Below are 21,962 nucleotides of genomic sequence, written 5' to 3'. Positions count from 1 at the left end.
CTTAAGAAACATTTTAATGGGTGAGGGATTTTTTGGGGAGTGACTGGGGGGAGGCTGAACGGGATCAATGGATATGAATGGAAATGAAATCCCATTCATTTCAATGGGGACAGATGATTTGAGATAAGAATGTTTTGCGTAACAAGTGTGATCACGGAGCGGATTAAACTTGTCTTTCAAGGCAGCACTGTTGTTTTTGGGATGACAGTAAGGGGAGTTCACCAAATGTTTGAAGGTATTTTTCATCAGATGGAAATGTTGACAGCTTACGTGTGTATTTGTTACGCTCAACAGATTTAGATTTCATTCATGACTCATCACAAAACTATTTGCCAGCCATTTTCATCGTGGCCGCCAGGTAGCAAGAACCTTAAGTATCTCTGAAATCATGTTAATAATACCCATGAAACAATAAATATCGGAGATAATACTCTCCATTCCTCACTGTTGCCTCATAGTTGCAAGCTAACGAAATAGCTAGCAGTAGAAGCTAACTAGCTACAATGTCTAGGTTAATAAAAAAAAAAAAGTTAAAAAATACATATATATCAACCGAAATTATGCTACGATGATTAACGGCGACCTCTTTGACCCCCAACAAATAGGCCATCTGATTGTACATCAAGTGAAAAATGCTGAGAAACGACTTCCGAGAAAGTGTACTCGGAGGAGAAACTCACCCAGCGAGTTCTGTTCACATTCTCCCTTTTCTTGCTCAGCAACAATTTTGCCGAGCTGATTCACTTGCAAGTATCTGGGAACACGCTGTGCCCATCTCTCTGCTGTGGAATTGTCGTATCGACCGCGCCGTCTGCGCTATGCCGGTCGTGCCCTCCCCTGCTCTGCGTTTATGCAACAGCCGAAATACCGCGCCATTTTCAACTCGATTCACAAGCAGATGTCCCCCCACCCCCCAACATGCATGCAATGAAAAACAACATGTTTTCATGCTGTGGACAACAGCCCCGATTTCAAACATGTACTTTGTGCTTCAATGTTTTGATTATATCCAACTTATATTTTTTGATATCGTTACTCAAAAGCTTTGAGGTATGGCAACTCAAAAATTTCGAGTTCTCTGAACTTCACTGTTTTGAGTAAATCCAATTTATATTTTTCGAAATGTTATTCAAAAGCTTTGAGTTACAGCAACTCAAAAGTTTGTAGGTTTCTAGAAAAGCGTCCATTTGTTTACCAGAGGCTACTCTCGCTACAATGGTGTGCACACAGTAAACAGGTCAAGGGCAGCAAGGTCATCAGGATCACTGATCTACGTTTACAGCCTAACTTGTAATGTTTTGACTAGTCTATGAAATTGTATTCGTTTATTCTATAAAGTTCCTCTTTACATCACTGCTTCCAATATGTATGTGGTAGATATTGTCCAGTCAGATGTCAGCCTCTCCGTGTTGCCGTGCACGTCAATCTAATCCGCGCACGACTTTCTGAATGCGTAGCGCTGGCCGATGCGATTTAAAGGATATTACCAACGAGACTGTTAACCAATCAGATTTCAATTTGTCCTCGCAGTGCCAATGAGCAGTCCCCCGTTGACGTCCATATTTTCCCGTCCTCCGATTGGTTGGTCAGAGCGACAGCTGTTCCATCTTAGTTCGACTTGAACAACACACCTGTAGCCATCGGCACTCGTGAACACATTTCATAATCGGCATCTCTGTCGAGTATGATGCATTTTGTCGCGTGACTCGATACATATTGATTCTAAACTCAGTCCAGATACTGTTCGTGGCACAGTGGCCTGCTGTTAAGTTGCGTTTTTGTATAGTTACAATCTGACAGCGGTGGTATTAAGAGGTGGATTAAATCGGATAAATTCCCACTGAAGGCCCGGGCACCAAACGCACACATACGGATAATTGGGCCTAATTTCAAACAAATTCCCCCTCATCTGATCAAAGTCAACAAAAAAGGGCTGATTATCGACCGACTCCGAAAGATTACACGAACCGATTATCCTCATGTGGAGGAGTAACAGCAATGGTTTTTGCTGCCTGATCTGCTCTGAAATTGGTCTGGGCCAACAATCGTAAATGTTATATCTGTTTGATAAGTCTGATCAAATGTTCTTTTGTGTTTGATCAACCCCAAATTTTGGTTGAGTCACAGCCAAAATCAGGTCATATCTGCTGTTTTGGCTGTTGCTTGAGACGACAACATTTTAAAACCTGCAAATGCTTATCTGGCAACTTAATCTAAAAAAGCAGTACTGACACATATCCACTCTGTTTTTATATGGATTTAAACAACAACAAAATACTCGTATGGCAGACAGTGCTTATTATTTCAAAGGCTGATTTTGGAGCTCAGCTCTGCCTTCAAAACAATTTACAACGCAGATTTGCCGTGTATTTCTGGAATCCGGTTCAAATAAAGTTTCCATATTTGTTTTGGGAAAATACTAAAACTGCGTGAGTGTTCAATCTGAACATTTTGGGATGCCCTAGATAAAATGTATCCCCAGTCGAAAAATGTACATTTACTGCCCCGCTAACGACCAGCAGATATGTATTTCTTATGTACGTCAAATATGTTTTGATATGAAGTAAAACCCAGATATTTATACGTTGCCAAGGGCTATTCCGCAGATAGCAGAGCAGGGAGATCGCCAACTATTGCCTTGGCATGCACGTTATAGTATTTTTAAAAGGTCATATGAGCTGGGATATTTTCAATGCTATTCTATATATGCGAAGAAAAAAAATATCCTTTAAAAAAAATATTTCTAAACAAGGCTGTTGCTGCGTAAACGTATCATTAGTCACAGTACGCCGGTGCACAAATGCTGTTATCAACGCCGCTAAGGTATGTGGCTCATTCAACACTCTAGATAGGAGATGATGTTCCTGCCAATTACTTGACGGTATTGCCAATATCGACTGGCAGTGCTGTGGAAGTGAGTCATACATGTGAGAGTTTAATGCAGGGCAATCTTTGTTTCAGATGCTCTCGACCGTCGCGCGTGGTGCCACAGACCAGAGGTTGCCCACTTGACAACCCCGGTCAACTCTCAAGTGATAGCGTGACTTTCAAGGCTTCGTTGTGCAATTAAAAGAGCCACTATTTAAGTGGTCAGACGGGCTTGTTGTATAGGGTTGCATGAATCGGCCCGTCAAGGCTAGCAATAATGCCAGCGATCCAAAGTGGGACACTTTATTGATATATCAGATTGTGTTTGTTTTTGTTTTTTTGTTTTTTTTCTCAAAGTACAGTAACATTACACCAGCATATGATAATATCAAACATTCTTTCACATTTATGCATGGCTGCAAAAACACTGTATCATGATGTTGACAAAGCGTGCTGATATCTCTGCTGAGGCCAAACATCTGTATGGATAGCCACTTTTTCACGTTTACTTCTGAATTTTGTCGTTACGATTCATTATTTGCAAAGAAATGATCAAAAATGTCAGCAGATTCCACAGACCTCCCAGAAGCAAAACATTCCTAAAAATCTACCACTTGGTTCAAACACTAGTGCAGACATCTGCCAAGGTTGGAAAAAAATACTTCCATATGAGATCGCTTTCATATGGCTGATTTTCGTTTTGGGATTCATTTACATTATTGTGCATCCAACCATTTCTATATTTCTGTAAGACGGGGTGTGAGTTGGAGCCTATCCCAGCTGAGTTTACGTAAGAGAGGAGGTTCACCCTGGACTAATCACGACACCATTGTAGGATTCCTGCATAGTCACTGATATAATATTGAAAATGCAAAAAAAAAAACGGACGCTGCACCCACACCAAAATGGCAGCGTTCTTTCCCGTCTCGTCATCCCCCAAACACCCTTCAATCATATTGGATGACTTTTCACAAAACCATAACTGCAAATTACGCCATAAGTTCTTTGGGAAGTGACTACATCACATGAATCAGCATCTTGTTTTAGAACATTTTTTGTCGTAGCTGTTGTTGGAGCGTTACAAAAAGAAGTTTCTACACGTTTGTGTCAAACTTCAACACACGTGTTGTGCGTTTTGCATACGGGAGCGTCCTTGCGCCCTCCTCATTGGTCCGCCACTTATTTGTTTCCCCTTTCTATTGGTCAGGAAGGGCCGTGGGGTCTGATTGGCCACAGAGGATTCGCAAACCAGGTGGCCTGATGGCTTGCTCATGAATATGCATGCCACGCTTGGCACTTCTCCCACGCACTTCTGTGTCATGTTTGGAAAATGTACGCGGAGTTGACGCAATTAATGACAAATAGAGTCGGAACATTGCAAGGTAAGGTAACTTTGGAGCATAGAAAGAAATAAGCGACAGCGGATTTTTTTCCTCCTTATTATCGGTTATTCATGTACTTTTTTTTCACGGTTCGGCTGTCACTTGGGTGCGCCTCCTCAGTTCGTTCTGCTCTTCACGCTCGCTGCGTCGTGCTGAGGTTGAAGCCGAAGAACCGGACAAACAGGTAGAGCCGTTAAGCGTTTTGGCGTCTCTATTTAAAGCCGGAGCAAAACGTCGGACGCCAAACAACCACCAAGCGGGAAAGCAAGCAATCGTACCCGGCCAACAGCGAGCCTTCATCAAATTCGCAACCCGGAAATTAAACCTACTCAGAAGTCCACGCGAAAACTCTGCAGCAAAAATGATGCGACATCTCCCCGAGACCCCCGCTCAGAAAAATTCTCTTTTCAACGCCATGAACCGCTTCCTCGGGGCGGTGAACAACATGGACCAGACTGTCATGGTGCCCAGCCTGCTGCGGGACGTGCCGCTGTGGGACGACGCCGAGCTGTGCGGCCACAAGTCGGACGTGGACGATGGCGACGTGGACATGTACAGCTACTACCAGCTGCTCAAGTCCATCCGGCAGGACATCGAGTGGGGGTTGAGGGTCTCCCCGGTAGTCGAGGAGACGCCGCTACGGCTCACCCGCGTGAACTCCATCGCCTCCACGGCCTCGTCGTCGTCCTTCGCCTCTTCGCTGTCTTCGTCAGAAGACGAGGAGGAGGAGGAGGACCTGCAGAAGCAGTTCCAATACCACCTCGCCGGGCTTCAAGGGGTTCTGGGCAAGCTCACCACGCAGGCCGACTCCCTCACCAAGCGCTACAAGCAGTCCATTGGACTCTAAAGGCAGACTGTTTCTATTACCAGGGGCCATTTCAAGTCCTTTGAGGGCCACTAAAGTTGTGATGGAACAGATGTTTGCTACTAATCATGAGCGTTTGGCTTAAATATTTTGTGGGGCTTTCCTCTGAGGGTTTTAAACGTTCAACGCCAAAGACCTATGCGTATTGCTACGTTTTAACTTTAAAACTGGCTGAAGTCAAGTTAAAATGACAAACGCACAAAGGGATGATGGAGGAAAAGACAGCGGCCTCCCTACTTTTACAAGTGCATTGAGTGGTGGCCTACTGGATTGTCGGATGTGGTGAATGTAACTCAATGCTTTAACAATTCTTTTTGCACTCATGGGTGTTGAGTTTTTCCCCTTTGGTTTGCAGGTGTAACATATTTAAAACTTTTTATTTAATGTGTAATTTATTACCTCAGGGCATGTGCACGTGTGAATGTTTAGTTCAAAGAGCAAGTGAGGATCTGTGTGGTATGAATCGCCCATTTCAAGATGATTAACGTGTGCGTATGATCATGCAACTTCCGCGCTGATGTCTTAAAACTTTAGGAAGGAGGCATGTGCTTAAAAAAAACTGCCTATGACTTCCTCATTTCAAACTTCGGTCAATGTACTGGAATCAACTGATAGTTCTGCTTTGAGAACAATGACGAATTCCATGAGATCACTGTGTGTTGTCAACAGTTTAGCTGGATATGTGCCTGAAAGATGCATTCTTTGCACTGTTTTTCTACTGATATTTAAAATAAAGTTTTTTTTTGTATGAACTCATTCAGTTTGTGATGCATTTTGACTGTTCATTTCATGTAAGGATGTTACTGTACCGCATACAAATACCACAAAGTATGCAGCAAATTCGATATTAGCACGAGCAACCGATTCGATATTAGCACGAGCAACCGGTTCATCTTGGCACAATATATGCAGAGAATTGGACATATTTGCATTCAGATAACGACACGTTTGATATTTCATTTGGCTAATTTAGCTTTGCATAAATTATGTAGCAGTTTGGATATATTAGCATGTGCAATCCTAATTTTAGTTTCGCACGAAAGTAGCCAGAAAATCAGATGTTGGTTCTTGCCTTTGGCTAATTTAGCTTAGCACAAAGAGGACGTGAACACAGATCACTGCTGTCATGATTTCCCATGATATGTTACTTTATTGCGGCGGACTTCAATTTTGTAAGCATCAAATGATTCATATTGTGTGTGTGTGTGTGTGTGTGTGTGTGTGTGTGTGTGTGTGTGTGTGTGTGTGTGTTTAGACTTATTACAAAAGAGCAGCTGAAGTAGGACGGAAGGAAAATATCGACTGCAGAGTCAGCAAAGTTCAAAGTTAAGGAACAGTTTTGTCAATTTGGTTTTACGCGGAGGTTAACTTCTTTTTACACTTGCGTCTGCAGCACAACTCGCATCGCACGTTCATCATCATCTCATTGTTCTTACGTTTTACAGTGGCTAAATTCTATTTGAATAACTCTAGGAATTGTTAAAATATCATTCAAAGCATTGTGCAGTTAAAGGTTTTAGGATGGTAACAGTTTGCTCCAGGAACTGATTATTTCTATTGCTGATTTATTTCCTACGGGGGAAAAAAATGCTCAGAATAAATCAGAAAGCAGTTGAGAAGTGTTTTGGGATGTCATATTGCAGTTGCGCACGAGACTGGAGAGACAAAATAAAAACATGTTTTTGTTTTGGAGAGAGCTGCGTCGGTTAACGTCCCTACTGCTTTGAATTATTAATCACATGAAACGACAGCCATTCAGCGACGTCTTATCCGCGTCGTTAGCCACTTTGTCGTTCCATTTCTGTCGTCTTTCTACAGTCGTGGAAGAGTATGTTTTTATCGCGCTCGTTGTTAACACGACGACTGTCTGAAACGACTCTGGATCATTACCTCACTCATTTTCATGTCATAATTATACCCATGAAAAGCCTGCCCGACCGGACGAGTGCATTCTCAAAGCGTGTGCACAATATGGAATGTTAACAGTCATTTTCCACCTCACACGGCAACAACCCGAACCAGTGAAACCAGGGATGGGCAACTTGAATGCTAGATGGGGTCAAAAATTTTAATCAATGCCACTGGGGGGGACACATTGGACCACATACTTCCAAACCAAATGTACTGTATGTCAAAAATGCTATTTTAAGTGTGTGCAAAACACATGCTCTTCATTTTTTTGACAATACATTTTTCATTGCATGGGTAAAAAAAATCCACTATCCTAACCCGACAGCTCAGTGTCACTCAAGGACGGCACAAAACTCCTGAGCAGCAAACCAACGTTAACTGCAAGAACTCATTTTGTATTTCATGATCATTTTGTCAGCTTCGGAAAACAGATGAGCCGTGATTGGTTGGTACCTGAGCCCCGAGCAACCGTCATCTCATTTTTAGTTGACAGCAGGTGGCAAAATGGCCGCTGCCTGTGATGGCCAAAACCAGGCGGATTTTACTGCTTAATTCATATTCCACAAACGCAATATTAATCAGAATGCTGTGTTTAAACTAGTGGGGCGACATAGAACATATTGTAAAGAACATTTTGGGGTAGACTTCCCTTATATGTAACTCTTTTGATAATTTGCTCGTCAGAGTAGTTTATATATTTGTTCAGAGGAAATGCTACTTTTACTCCATTATATTGTGGTACGTATCACCCACTATTTGCAGTTTTATCTCCATGTATCCCCACCCCGGCGTACGGCCGCATTTTACCTCGTTCCTCATCAGTTTAATCAGGCCTGTTGGCCTTCTTGTCTCCCGTCCAATCGACTCCCTGCCATCCCTTGTGTTCTCCCAACCTGTGTCTTTGTTGTGTGCCATTAGTCTTGTTGTACCTCGTTAATTGGTTTCTTTCAATCTGTGTCGGATCCTTTTGTTCATCTTTTGAGTTGCGTTGTGCAGATCGCCATTGTCTAACGCTAATCTCTGGAAGCTTTTTATCTGAAGCAGCTTTCGATACCTTTTTTGTAATGGTGTGTGCGTGTGTTTGTGTGTGTGTGTGTGTGTGTGTGTGTGTGTGTGTGTGTGTTTGTATTTTTTAAATAAGGTTCATCCAACCCTTAGCTTTGCCTGTAAATTGAAACAACCATTATCCCACCTTGTACGGTTCCTAATCCAAACTAAATTTTCAAAAAAATGTCATATTCAGCGAAGCGAGCACCTCAACTATTCACTCTTAGAGATGTCTTGGGATAAGGGTGACGATCCCCCTACAACATTATAATTTAAAAGACTGGATCGGGACAATTTTATGCTGAAATACATTTTATTTATTATTTCCTTTGGGAAGAAAATGCATTCAAATGCAGTTGTTATATTTCTGTTGACATTCTCCAAACACCCATTGTGTTGCTATTTCACCATCCTGCAACTCACCCATTGTCATTCTTGTGAAACACATCAAACAGCAAAGCATGCATGCAAACGCGTTTAAAAAAAACATCAGGAGTTATTCCTTCCCCCACAAAAGCGGGCAGATAGCCCTTAGAGATTTCCAGCAGACACACCCTGTGTCTGACATTTTATTCTCTTCTCTGATTCTCAATGTTTTTCACTCACAGATGCCGTTTTGGACAAAGGTCACATGCATTGCAACATTTGACTGTGAATGAGCTGGCTTGTTTTTAATTCCTCGGCATCTGGTGATAGCGCCATCGTGACTGGAAGGGGGAATGCCAGAGAGAGCTTGCAATTGTTGGCTTACACTTCACTACCTGGCACTTGAACGCATCATGTCATTATTGGAAGTACTGCTATTTATAGACAGGCTCTGTGTCTTTCTGCACGAAGTACAACAAAGCACAAACACGTCCCGGATAACAGAGACATTAACGTCACTGAAAGAAAACAGCGTAAAAAAAATTGTTTCCGTTTTTATTTATTTTATTTGTTTTTGTCCTTCGCGCGTGCCGTAGACCAGGAAATGGCATACGATGAACAGCCAAAAACCCAAACAAATGGAAGCTGATTCATTTTTGTCAACAAACGCAAGCGTGGCGAAATGAACAGTCCGAATATGAAGTCCGCCTTTAACAACTCCCGCTGTGCATTGTTTAACACGCATTCAGAGGACTATCGATGTGTAAGTAGCGCATGTTTCTGACAGTTAGCAACAACCTGCTACATCGGCGGCTACGGCAGCAGTTATTAATCTGGAGGTTGTTTTTTTTAGGTTGATCATTTGAGTTCACACACAAAGAGCAATGTAATGTGGCACGGCCATGCGAGTAACCAAGAAGTTGCAAACACACTTGCACGCTGTAGTTCACTAAAACACGCTGTCTTCGTTTATTAAAAGCTCGTTTAATTGTGAGTTACCTGCTCTCAACTTTTAATGGGACAGCACGTTATCGCTGTCGTGACTTGAGCTCCAGTCATGCTTGCTGGAAGCGATTTATTTGTTTTAGCCGACTGTGGAAAGAGCTAATAACTTTATCTTGCTCGAAATGATAACGCGAAATCAGTAGCGTAGAGAGGAGGGCAACGTGAGTGCGCGTTGACTCTTTATTACCAATAAGTGTTTATTATAGCTGGTTTGAAGAGCAACGATTCACGAATACGCTCGTTTTCGTTTTGCACAGACTAATAATATACCAGCAATCATTCAGTCCGTACAGCCTCATGTTGATCCATGCCAGGTGAACAGTTTTGTCATTTTAACAGCTGGAATGAATCATCACTGTTGCATGTACGTTTATTACGATTTAAAATAGGGTTTAAAATAAAAAATAAAAATGACGGTATTGTGAAAAAGCTTAATGGCAACAACCGGGGAAAAGGGCCCAAAATAAATGAGAACACGTAAGCATTGTGGAGCGACCTCCACAATGCTTACGTGTTCTGCTTTGTTGGTTTAGCTGCTTTTTCTTCATTGGTTTAGCTTATTCGTGTTTGCACACGGACCTCATTTGCAGCATGAACGTTAATCAATCCAGCTGACTATTTTCATAACTTAGCTGTTGCTGCTGTTTTGGTTAGCAACAGAATTCAAATGGGCTCAACGGGTAACTAATTTGGACATGGCGGAAATATGGTTATTTTGGGCCAGTGGCTTTCTGATTTCCTCTTTTGCCTGCCATGGTGTTGTGAGATTGAATGATAGCGGCTGTGTGGAAAAGGCCAAAGCAGCAACGTAGCACAGGTGATCATGCAGATATTTGCGCTTTTAAAATGCAAGACTCGCCGCCGGCGCCTTTCATATCCGGCCAGGCGTGCACGTTTGTTTTTTTTTGTTTTTTTCATTCTCGTCATTCCTCCGCTCTCATGTCAAACATGCTTGTCTGTCTCTCGCGGTTGTTATCAGATCAGTTTCAGGCTGCTTCTAATGACCTGTCGAAACAAGCTGCATTGTAAAGGTTACCCTGAGTTTGTTTCGTGTTTGTTGTAAACATGTTTGTCTGAATAGAAGTGATCGTTTTTGCCCGCATTCTCTCGTTGCTAAGCACAAACGGCCTTCTTAATTGGTCGGATCAATCGCAGGCTGATAGCATGTCACAGCCCTCTTCAGTTTGACGACTTGTTGAAATAGGTCACCCAAGCATGTAAATGCGGCCCCAACATGCTCTACTTTGAATGCGATGACAAATCGTTGTGGATTCTTTCGTTCTTATGGACTAACAACCTTATCAAATTGATCATATCAGTTTCAGTTGGGTAGTAGCAAACCCTCCTTGGGTTTTATGATGTGTTTTTGTTTAGTGTTTGTTGTCAGTGTTGGGTTTTATTGTGCCATTTTTTCGTTGTTATGCACAAACACTCTTCTTAATTGGTCAGTTCAATTGCAGGCTGCTAGCATGTCACCGTGTTCTTGAGTTTTATGAGATGCTAAAGTAGGCAAGGCATACACGCGCATCGATATCACGTGCGCTTTATTTGCCAATCTGTTGAACTGTCAAGTGCAGCCGGAGCACGCCGGTGGCGGCCAACTGCCGTTTTAATTCTTAAAGTGGCAGAAACATTTACTTTTAACGTTTGGATGACTTTAACCGTTGCATTGTGGCCAACGGTACAATCCTGGCGGATTAAGGTGCCTTGTAAATCCTTCTGGAAACCAAAATCAAGTTGCCTTGACTCGATTGCTTTTTCTTCGTCGTCTTCTTTGTAACTGACAAGAAGTTTTCTGTAAAAACATCTCTAGTGTTAAAAGCTACTTTCTGACCTCTCTGCGCATGAATTAGATGTTGGCTTGCATGAGCGTACGGATTCTAATGCATGCATGTTCCATTCGTCAGTGACGGACCCTCTGACGTTGCGTCAGTACTTTGCCCCGTTATTTATTTAATTATTTTTTAAAATTTTGTTGTCATTTGTCAGTGACGGACTGTCGGACGTTGCGTCAGTACTTAGCCCGTCATTTATTTATTAATTTTTGAAAATTTTGTCACCATTTGTCAGTGACGGACTGTCGGACGTTGCGTCAGTACTGATGGAATGCCCACTTCTGGTTCTCTGGTTGTTATGAACAAACAGCGTGCATAATTGATCGTATCAGTTTCAGGTCGGTATTATCACAGCTATCTTGAGTTGTATAATGTAAACAATAGGCTCATTGACACGATTTTTGTGGAGTCTTCAGTGCTGGGCGATAATGGAAAAAAAATGTATCACAATGTAGGTCATTTTAGATAACAATAATGTTCCATGATATCGATATTTTCAGTTATTCTATGAAAAACAGTTTGTCTTTCATTTTTACTGTAAACGTGTTGTGTGTTGGGTGAATTCATTTTGTTGTACTTTCTTTGAAGATTGCTATGGACAAACAACCTTCTCATTTGCAACCTCGGAGGTTACAATCACTTACAGCGCAAGCTTGCACACTTTATTTATAGGAAGAGCCTCATAATAACTAATTGCTCCTCATTTCCAGGCGGCGATATTAACAGTGAAAAGAGCCACGGGAACGTTCTCATTGGTCGGATGGTGAATATTACTTTAAATTACCTCTCAATGATTCCTCTCGGTGACCTTCATTTAGTTTGGTAGTTACTCTTCATAGATAAAATCCATGGTCATCGTTAAAAAAAAAAAGAAAAAAAATTCTATCATGAATCCACTGGCCACAACATTAGGTACACCTCCACGATCTACTGTGATCCCATACAGGGTGTGTGTCACATAATAAGCCTCTGCAAAAATAATTTATGAGGTATTCTTTGAACAATATTTGTAATATTGTGGTGTAAGTACCTTACCGCATCACACTGAGAACTAGTTCTTAGTTTCTCGATTTCTCCACTAAGACGTTGAGTTTTCGTCAATTCTAAATCAATCAATAAATTTAGCCGACCTCCGATTTTTCATCAAAAATACTTATTCACCACCTTTTCAAGAATTTTGGGGGTTAGAATAAATAGACACAAGACTTTAAATGTTTTTTTTTTTTCACTGCATTGTATTGGCCATCAAATTATACACCGACCTCGACCTCAAGCATTTTAATACCCCCCCCCCCCAAAAAAGTTTTGGTTTGCTTTGGATATCGTCGAGTGAAATATATCGTCAGATTCTGACATATTTGTTTTTCACAAAAATGTAACAAAAAGGCCGAATCAAAGATTAACCCACAAAATTTGGACGTCTCTGATTTCCATTGACGTTTTGCATACGGTAAAATTCAGTGAATAACACGAACCCATGTAGAATACGCCCCCCAAATTTTTTTTTCTCTGTACTTGTGAATAATACGGTCCTCCAATTTGCTGGTATCCTTTGTGGTCAGAGTGAATAGCACGAAAAAATCGGAATTGAAAACACAAAAACTCAATGAATTTGTTACATTGCGCTGGTGTACCTAATATTGTGCCCGGAGAGTTTCTCCGCTGAACAGTGTCCTTACATAAAATATTCTTTTCACATGTTACCATAGCGCTTCTGTCTTAACACATTTTGTTTACGACTGTGAGACATTCATTGTCCCTTTGTTTTTGTTTTTTTGTTTTTTTCTCTCCCACTTTTCTCCACAGCATGTTGATGCTCTTTGTGATCTGGCTGCTTCGCCGCTACCGCTCCTTGGCACAGGTGAAGTGGCCTCTCTTCTTATTTACGTTTGTGTTTGGCGTCGTTGCCACAGCAGATGTGCTCAATTAGTCCTGACAAATCCTTGGGCGTGATTGAGCCCAGTTAAATGAGGAGATTAATCACGCGCGTGGGGTTAATTGACTGGTGGTTGTTCCGCGATAACGACCTGTAGCCCACCCCCAATCCCCCCCGGCCCCCCATCACGATTCCACCCACTCTCTCCTCAATGCAATGTTTTCCATTTGTCTCGCTTGCGTGTATATTAAATTCTATTGATTGCGTCTCCATATATAGTGCCGCTATTCCGGCCCCCCGCGCTCCCCCCAAAAATTGCCTAAACCCATGGAACAGCTTTTGCATTGTGTGTTAGCATTAAGCTAGCATTTTGTTTGAATATCCAATGTGTAATTTTCGTTGTATGATGTTCAAACAGCTTGAGGCAAGAACTTGGCTTCTTTTTTTTTTTTTTTTTTTTTTTTTTGTTTTGAAAAATTGTTCACTATTTGCTGTTGGTTGTGAAGTTCGCCGCCGCCATTTAGCGCTCTCAAATGTTTGCTAGCAACTCTAGACATGCAAATCAACTGAGCGACGGCTCAAATCTGGAAAAGTCGTCTCACTCGTTATTTTAGGCGATACTGGAAATGTAAAGTACCGGGCAATTACTTGAAGAAGGCTTTTGTGTGCGCTGGTTGCCTAACGATCAGCTAATATGAGTTTGCTTTTTTTTTTTTTTTTTTTTTCTTTGTTCTGGGAATAACCTTGGATGAGTACAATGGCGGTTAGCTGGACCGCCACCTTTGTTGAATCTGGGTACTGCACGTCCATGTTTGAAATGACAGAAAACAGGAAGCCCTCGATGGAAGGGGAGGTTTTTATTTGTATCAAAAATTACATAAGAAAAATCTGATATTTCTGGAAATACGGTCAGTTTGATCTCCCATCGGCGTGCAGTTGCCTTGATTTTATGTGCAGCGCGACGAGCAGGTTTGTCAGGTTGAGCCACTCTCCAAAGTCGTCTTGGTAATCTGAGGAAAAATGACAGCCTAACACGACCCTCAGGATGGATCCTCTTACCTCCAGACTAGGTTGCCACGTCGCCTCCTCCTCCTCCTCCTCCTCCTCTTCTTCCCCCACCTCCATCTCCTTGCAAAGGTTATCCGTCAGTCAATAGTCTTTAGTGCTCTGTGGCCCTGCTGAGCTTGTTTCCTCCCCCCATCCCCATCCGGCAGCCTTGGCGAAGGTCGCCGTTGGACGCGTATTGATGAAAGATCGTGCTTATTTGCGTGCCCGACTCTCCACTGGGCCCCCGCCAGCCGTGCGTGCGAAGCCTTCTTAAAGCTGTCGATTATTGTAATCACGCAACCAAATGATTTCAGCGTGCAGCCGAGTGGAAATGAGGAGACTCTCTTCCGACGTGGCTTGGAATGACCGAATATCCTGTTTTGCTTTTGTCTGCCATCATTTCCCGCATTGCCCTTTTGTCCGCTGCCAAAAATTCTCGGGGACCGAAGCCCCTTTCTAACTCTGCCAGTTTGGTGTAACTATTTTGAGGGCCAGATGAGTCAAGCGGTTCCCCCGAGCAATTGTGTCGTAATTATCTTCACTCTGATTGGTCTTTGGAAAGCGGTGTTGATGGTGCTTCTCATGACTGACGTGCACACGAGACTCATTTTGTTGTTTCTTTTTTTTTGTTACAGAAGATGATTCTCAGCCTGACTGTCGCCGCCTTTTTTGACAGCCTAGCATATGTCATGGTCAGTTTTTCTTTTTATAACATACACACACACACACACACACGATTGTTTATGAGTCCCCTCTGTATGCACACGTTATTATAATGTTTCCCCCTCCCCCACTCTTTACAGGGTGAATCCCACCCCGAGGGATCTCTCTGTAACTTCCAGGCCTGGTGGCTAACATACTTTGGTAAGATAACGCTCCAGGAATCTGGTAGACTTCCATTTTGTCCCCCCCGGAAGTAACAGAAATAGACAAATATTCAAGAGTCAGCGTGACGGCTGTCAAAACGGAACTTTACGATTTGTACTGGCGCATGTAGAATTCATAGCTGTCGCATAAGTGGAAAAAGAATTGAACCCCAAATAATAATGCAGAAACCAATAATTGGCTGACGACTAGTCCAGGGTGTACCCCGTCTCTCGTCATGTGGGATTGGCTCCAACTCACCTGTGGCACGAGTGCGGAGAAGCATCGTCGGAAGTGGATGGATGAAGAATCAAATCTTAATTCAAACTTTGATGAATTATTGTCGCCATTTTGTACTGAGCAGCCAGGACAGAGATATAGGAAGCAAATGGCTAACCGCGTGGGAAAATACAGTATACATTCAGTTTTTTTTTTTTTTTAGAGCCATATTGTACTCATTTCTATGCTACTTCCCGTGGTTTTTTAAAAAAAAAAAAAAAATTCAATTTCTGGTTCTATTTTAATCATCTGGAAAGCACACGACAGATTACGTGCCGCTGACATCTGATTGGATATCAATCTAACGTACGCATGCTTGTACTCGAAGCATTGCAGCCAAGTGAAATGTTATGAAATGACTGCTGGGAATCTCCATCGGTCCAGTTTGTAATTCATACTTTTTCACGGCACAAGCTTGTAAATTAGTGCTTCTGATCGTGCTGAGGCCAGCTAGAGACGGTTGCACACCACTGCGCTAAAATGACATCATAGGCATTGAGGCTGGTGAGAACATTCCGACTTTTATATAACAGGAGTTCCTTATGATCTGCAACGATCAAGCAGAGATCGTCTTCCTGTTTATTATGAGTGGATACGACTCAATTTACCCTGTCACTATAATAGTCAGTGAACAAAAGTAATGGGACACCCGATAGTTACTCCTACGGGCCTTGAGAAAACATACTTTCGGTCTCCATTGTTGTGCATGATTGGGAATTTCTACAGCGTCAACGTGACGCCACAGCAGTGCTGGAAGTAGAAAGGGCCTTCCCCAAACTATTCCCACACAAGGTTGGAAGCATAAAATGTCAATATAGTGTACTCCTCTCACTAATCACACTTTAAGCAAGTTGGGAAAAATTCCCCCCCAGAACAAGCTGCTTGCCAGCACATGTGTTGACATCAGTCTGGCAAGTCCACGGGCTTTTTGGTTTTATAATCCATTTGCCGACTTAGACTTCGAGAAGCGCAAACCTCAACTTGGCTCAGTCGAGCACGATCCGTGAAGCTGGTTATCGAATATGAAGAAAAAAAAAGGGAAAGGAAAACATGAGAAGTCAATTTGTTACAGGCTTGCATTGTCCCATCTGATTTTTTTTTCTTCTTTTCACAATTTAAGGATGTTTTCCAGGTATCTTATTAAAATGTTTGTGAGTCGCTTTTGTCAAACTACACGTGAGATCAAAAATTATATCATAGTCTATTTATACACACTATTTGTTTGTCTTTTGCCTTATTTTGAAAAGGTGGCCCTTTCTCATGCAAGTGAGCGACTCTTTGCATCGCCCCATATGCAAGTGCCTTCTGTTGTTACCATGACAACCATAGGCGGAGCCTGGGCTTTGCAATTCGGGCAGACTTGTGGGAGCGGCGCGTGGCAAAAAGCCAGCGCCTGTAAAGACGCTTGAGGAGGCAGAAGTTCAAACACTCCACTGTGTGTATGTGGCGCACCGACGCATCATCACACGTCAACACAAATAACGCATCGACAATTTCAAAATATGCGCTGCTTATCAGAAGCTAACGCTGTTCGGTGACCCGAATCTGTTCATCTGACAAAACTCAGCGCAGCGCTGCTTACCTTTTGGCAACCTGTGGCAGCTGCGGATGATCCGACACGATAGTGCCGTTGTACGATGAGTCAGAGGGTTGGACTGTTGCCGTCACCTGAAAGCGTCTCCAACGGAAGTTCAGAATTCCTCGCGCGCAGACTCATTCTCGGAAATGGTCAGATCACAAAAGATTGACTTGGTTGTGTAATTTAACACTTGATGGGAGGGCAGGCACTTCGGAGACACATTCAAAGGCACTTGATGTAAAGTTTCAACTGTGTCTCATTTGAGCTGATCCAATTGTTTGAAGTCTTTATTAGCATCGGTTTTTGTTAAATTGTGAATAGATGTTTCTGGACACCCTTTGGAAATTCTCTTCTGTGGTTCTGCCATTCGTTAGCCATAATGATTCCAAGGGACGTGCTAATTGATTAGCAGGTAAAATAAATTTTACACATATTACCCCGGAGCAGTCAAACGCATTCCTCTGTCGTAGAAGTTGCATGTCCTGTTTTACGGTTATCATCACTGCTATCTTGCTGTGGCCGCATCACAAAAAAAAAAGCCCCCCCCGCCCCTCCCTCCACAACAATTTGGTTGTACTTTCAATTGCTCACTTGGAGCTGCCACCGTATAAAAAAAAAGATATCTTCTCCTGCTTGTTCCCAGTCAGTTTCTTTCCCCCACACAAGTGGCGCATTACGTCCTGACGTTCTCAAGCTAAAAGGAGCACATATGTGCTCTACATTTGCATAGCGCGCCTATAAAGCAGCCATTAGGGCGGCGATGCGGCACTCGACTATTCAGCAGTTTTCACACACCCTCGCCAGGAATGCCACGCTCGTGGGGATGGTGTAACACATGGGAGTGAACAGTATGCGCTCCTTTATGGAGAGATCATTTTCCTCCAATCACTGAAGCAGACACCCTGGGCTGTGCCATATCATGCCATCCACAAAAAAACAAAAAAACAAATTGAAGGGCGACAAAAATGTAACATGCTGATATCATGTGAGTCTTCTAAACATTGGAGGCTACTGAGGGTGGGACGAAATATCGATATGATGATACAATGTGATCACAGGGGGTACTCCGGCGGCCTATTTGTGACCCCACCCCCTGAACTCTTCCGGCCCTTGCCCAAGATCTGATGACACGAGGCGTTCTCAAAGTAGTCGTCTGGTTGCCTGCCATGCTTCACCTCGCACAACTCGGCGAGCCGTCAGCCGTCTCATTCATTGTGTGCATGTCAGATTGGCAGCTCGGTGGGTGACACCTGAATTGAAAGCATTTATCGCTGCACCGGCATTCCGATTGCGTTCTTCGGGAACCGATTTCAATTGCATTTAGATGTGCGAGGCCTTGTTTTTAAACACGAAAGCTGGCCATTTCGATGGCAATTATACGGCCACTTTAGCCCCCGCCGATTAGCATTCGGATTCTTAGTTAGGGCTCGGTGCTAATACGCCTCTTCGACGCCGCTCTTTTTTATTGCTCTCACAGGCAAACACACACACCGAGGCGGCCGCGGCGTAATGGGCAGTGAGTTAGTGCTGCGGGGTTGCAGCGTGTCAGCTCGCTTTATCACAAGCATCCTCACGCTGGGGACAAACGGCTGTACATAAACCTGAACAGGCACTTTGTTCTGTGTGGCGTCGAGCCTGGTGGGAGCTGCGCGGCGTAGCGCCGCTTTTAAATTCACACCAATAAAATGTGATGAAATGTGTTGGGAGACGGGACAGGTGCGCATTAAAACAGGTGGGGGGAACCTTTTTCCTATCAGTGGCGATTTCAGTTTTCATAAAGTCGTCCGAGGGCCATACTAAATTTCTAAAAAAAAAAAAAAAGATTTATGTATTACGAGTATTTGTGGGTTAAATGTTTGTTAGACTTTTTCATAACATTGCTCTCTGGTTTTACGACTTCCACCAGGCATGAAAATAGGAAGTTTTTTTTTTCCTTTTCCTCTTTGAACAAACTCAAAAACACACCACAGTTTGCTTGCAATTGTTTCCTGGGGATTTTTTTTTTTTTTTTTTTTTAGCTTCAGACACAACTATTTACTAGCGAGTGAATTGGAAAAGTCAGTAATGTTATCGTAAGCAGTTAAAACAACGATGGTAATTTCCATTTTCAGGAAAACATACTCCTTCGAGGGTACCAATGCGATCTTGACCAAATATGAGGCAGTTCTGTTCTGACAGCGGCGACAGAAACGGAATTTATACGCACGTCAAAACCTGCTGTAGTCAATCACTAACCTTCACTCACGCTGTCAAGCCATGATTACCATAAATATATTTTTTAATAAAAATCCCTTCCTCGGCATAAATATAAAATCATATATTGAATAAGCTCATACAGAAAAGGAATGGATAGCAAACACTAAGTACGTCGCTAACGACGCATTCTTATGCTGCTGCTCAAATTTGAACGCTGCGCACAGTTTGTAACCTCGAAACATCGCATGTGGGGAATGTCAGAAACTGAGGACCTCCCAATTTATCGGCCAGTTGTTTGTGACTCACGGGCCAAAGGTTGCCCACCCCTGAATGAAAGCACAGATCCGCTCGCGTTCCAGTAGCGTAAAATGCGTTTCGCTTGTCCCAGAGACGGTGATTAATTGCGAAAGATGACAGAGACAGCCGGGCCGGCCTACTTTCCTAGTCACCGCATGCTGCTCCCGCTTCGTTCTTGTGCGCGAGGTTGTGTTGTGTGAAAGCCAGTAAGCTGAGCACGCAGCTCCGGGAATTCATCATTGTGACGAGCGGCCTTGCCTGTCCTGTCAAGAAAAGCACACACGCACACACAAGGACACACCCAAAAAAAACAACAACAAAAAAAAACCCGCAAGGCTGCAAACCGAAATACAACAAAAGGACGCCAGCGCTTTGTTTCACGGTCTCCCTTTTTGTGTCGGCCTCTATCCAACCACCATGTTGGAATCCCACCATAGTCTCTCTGCAACCCCTCCCGCCCTCCCCCACCTTCCCCCGCACCCACGCCGCCGTTATCTCGCTTCGCTTTTTCATAGTTCATCATTATCTCTCTCCGAGCTCCCCCCTCTCATACATCACCATAAGCCACTGGTTTCCCTCATATTACCGCAGAATGGGCTTCCATTCATCAAAAAATGTCACATATACATGTGAGTGTTTGTGTGGGTGTGTGTGCGCGTGCGAGGTTGGGAGCCGTGTTGCATTTCTGACCTTGTTGTTTTATTTCCCACTCTGCAGACTGGAGTGCCTTGGCCTGGGTTTGCCTCATCACGCTCAACCTGTACTTTAACCTGGTCAGGGAGATGAGCACGACTTCATATGAAATGTGAGTTAAGGGTCGCATTGTCCGCTGTACACCAACGCCATGCCCTCTGCGGCCACTTTTGTTGGAGGGATAAATGTTTTGATGATTGTTTGTTAGATGGTGAGCAGGAATCTGCCAAACCGATTTTCCCCCCCTGAAGCCCACAAAAATGCATATCGATGAATTTATCCTCAATTTTTGCTGTTTTGAGTTGGAGGGAATCCTTTCCACACCCCCGCTTCAGATTTCTAATGGTAGAGCCCCGTCCGCCTAATCCGAAAGCTTTACATCAGCCCTAAGCCGCTTTCACACTGGCTTCCCCGTAAATTGGCGTAACGGTAGAGCCGGGATTTATTCTCCTTTCCCTTTCAGACTGAGCTGACCTGTGGAAGGAGGTACATATGGATTTTGTCGAAAACAGGTCTGTTAATAAAAAAATCACGTGTGCCGTGACTTTTTCCACTACTTTTACGTCTGAGGACACCAAGCATAATTTGTGGGTGGACCCCCCCCAATCATGCTTGTTAAAAAACAGAGCCAGTGTGGAAGGGGTGAGTAACCTGCAACCAAGTGTGGGCACTGAAGAACTAACAAAATAGAGATGGTAATCCTTGATTTTTTTTTCCACTTTTATTGAATTAATTAGCCATTGTTGAAACCATTGCAGCTCGGCGGACTCGACTAAAGTTCAGCATGTCGATCTCACATTCAAGATGTTCTGGGTTTGATTCTTGACTTTCGCTTTCCACTGTGAGGTTTGCGTGTTCTTGTGCTTGTGTGGGGTTTTCGGTGGTTACTTTGGCTTCTTCACGCATTCCACACACATGCACGTTAAGGTCACCGAAGACTCGATATTCTCCATGAGTGTGGATATGAGTGTGAATGGTTGTTTTCTTTACATGCAGCCCTCTGATTGACTGACGACTAATTTAGGGGATCGCCTCGCCACCCGCCCAAATATCCAGCTCACCCTCGACCACAATGAGGACTTTTATTTATTAATTTTTTTGTATGTCGCTTCAACATAAAAGCCATTCATTTTCGCGAATCAAAGCAAAGCAGCACGGTCGGCCAAAGAAACACAAAGAAAGAAACAAACAAACGCAAATATGGCGCGCCACCAGCTCTTACATTTTTGGTCGATGATTTTTCTCCATTTGATGTGAGGTGAGGGTTTAGTTGAGACTTGTTGTTGGTCTCCATCTTGCATTGCAGTTTCGAGATTACATGATAAAGTCCGTTCATCACCGTCTATTGCCTCGTGTAGATCTATACCTATATAAATATAGATATAGCTATATATAGATGGTATCTAATTGTAGTTGCCAGTTCGACCTTGGAGGAGCCATGCGCTCCACCGGCTGTTACTGTTTTCCCCGTTCAGGCCGGAATCGCCACATTGCTTTTTCTCCGCCTCACAGCTCCGTACAGAGACGCGAAGTGGGGCTGCCGATGTAAGAGCGGCGCCGGCACTGATGTCTGTGTAATTGGGACAGCCTTGAACGGCGTAGCAGCTCATTAAAAACGCTGATGCGAAGGCGCTATTCAAATTCACCCGCTGGGGCGCCATATTGCTGGCGTTGATAAGTTCCGCATAAACAAGCGAGGCGGAATAGCGGTCGGACTCGCTTTTCGGGCGCGAAAGAACAGACTTATGTGTCTTATTTCGCGATGGCCGGTTCCCCAGGAGTGCGCGTGCGTGTGCTTGCGTGCGCGCGCGTTTGTGTGTGTGTGTGTGTGTGTGTGTGTGTGCCCCCTTGC

General features: G+C 43.4%; 2 protein-coding genes across 5 annotated transcripts in view; both read left to right on the top strand.

Moving 5' to 3' along the window:
* The first annotated feature begins 3,914 nt into the window (after positions 1–3,914).
* Positions 3,915–21,962, top strand: part of LOC109530617 (cyclic AMP receptor 4) — a 102,588-nt gene continuing 84,540 nt past the window's right edge. Inside the window, exons 1-6 of one of the 4 annotated variants that reach the window (XM_019894472.1) lie at positions 3,915–4,250; positions 11,990–12,042; positions 13,086–13,140; positions 14,838–14,894; positions 15,006–15,066; positions 20,135–20,222. In XM_019894472.1, the coding sequence (XP_019750031.1) occupies positions 13,087–13,140; positions 14,838–14,894; positions 15,006–15,066; positions 20,135–20,222 (260 nt within the window). In that variant the 5' untranslated portion in view covers positions 3,915–4,250; positions 11,990–12,042; position 13,086. Of the gene's footprint in view, positions 4,251–8,959; positions 9,203–11,989; positions 12,043–13,085; positions 13,141–13,493; positions 14,009–14,051; positions 14,293–14,837; positions 14,895–15,005; positions 15,067–20,134; positions 20,223–21,962 lie in introns of those variants that run through there. The other 3 variants (XM_019894471.1, XM_019894470.1, XM_019894473.1) reach the window with 3 other exon arrangements.
* LOC109530619 (mid1-interacting protein 1-B) lies at positions 4,249–5,871 on the top strand. Its single transcript, XM_019894474.1, has one exon. It carries the CDS (start codon positions 4,612–4,614, stop codon positions 5,095–5,097), a length of 486 nt encoding a protein of 161 aa, XP_019750033.1. The 5' UTR covers positions 4,249–4,611; the 3' UTR covers positions 5,098–5,871.

The sequence above is a fragment of the Hippocampus comes genome, unplaced genomic scaffold (assembly GCF_001891065.2).
Source record: "Hippocampus comes isolate QL1 unplaced genomic scaffold, H_comes_QL1_v1.1 scaffold96, whole genome shotgun sequence".
Taxonomy (NCBI): domain Eukaryota; kingdom Metazoa; phylum Chordata; class Actinopteri; order Syngnathiformes; family Syngnathidae; genus Hippocampus; species Hippocampus comes.
This window is presented reverse-complemented; position numbering and strand designations above follow the sequence as displayed.

Coding starts and splice junctions, on each gene's coding strand:
- LOC109530619 (XM_019894474.1), top strand. CDS start 4,612: ATGATGCGACATCTCCCCGAGACCCCCGCTCAGAAAAATTCTCTTTTC.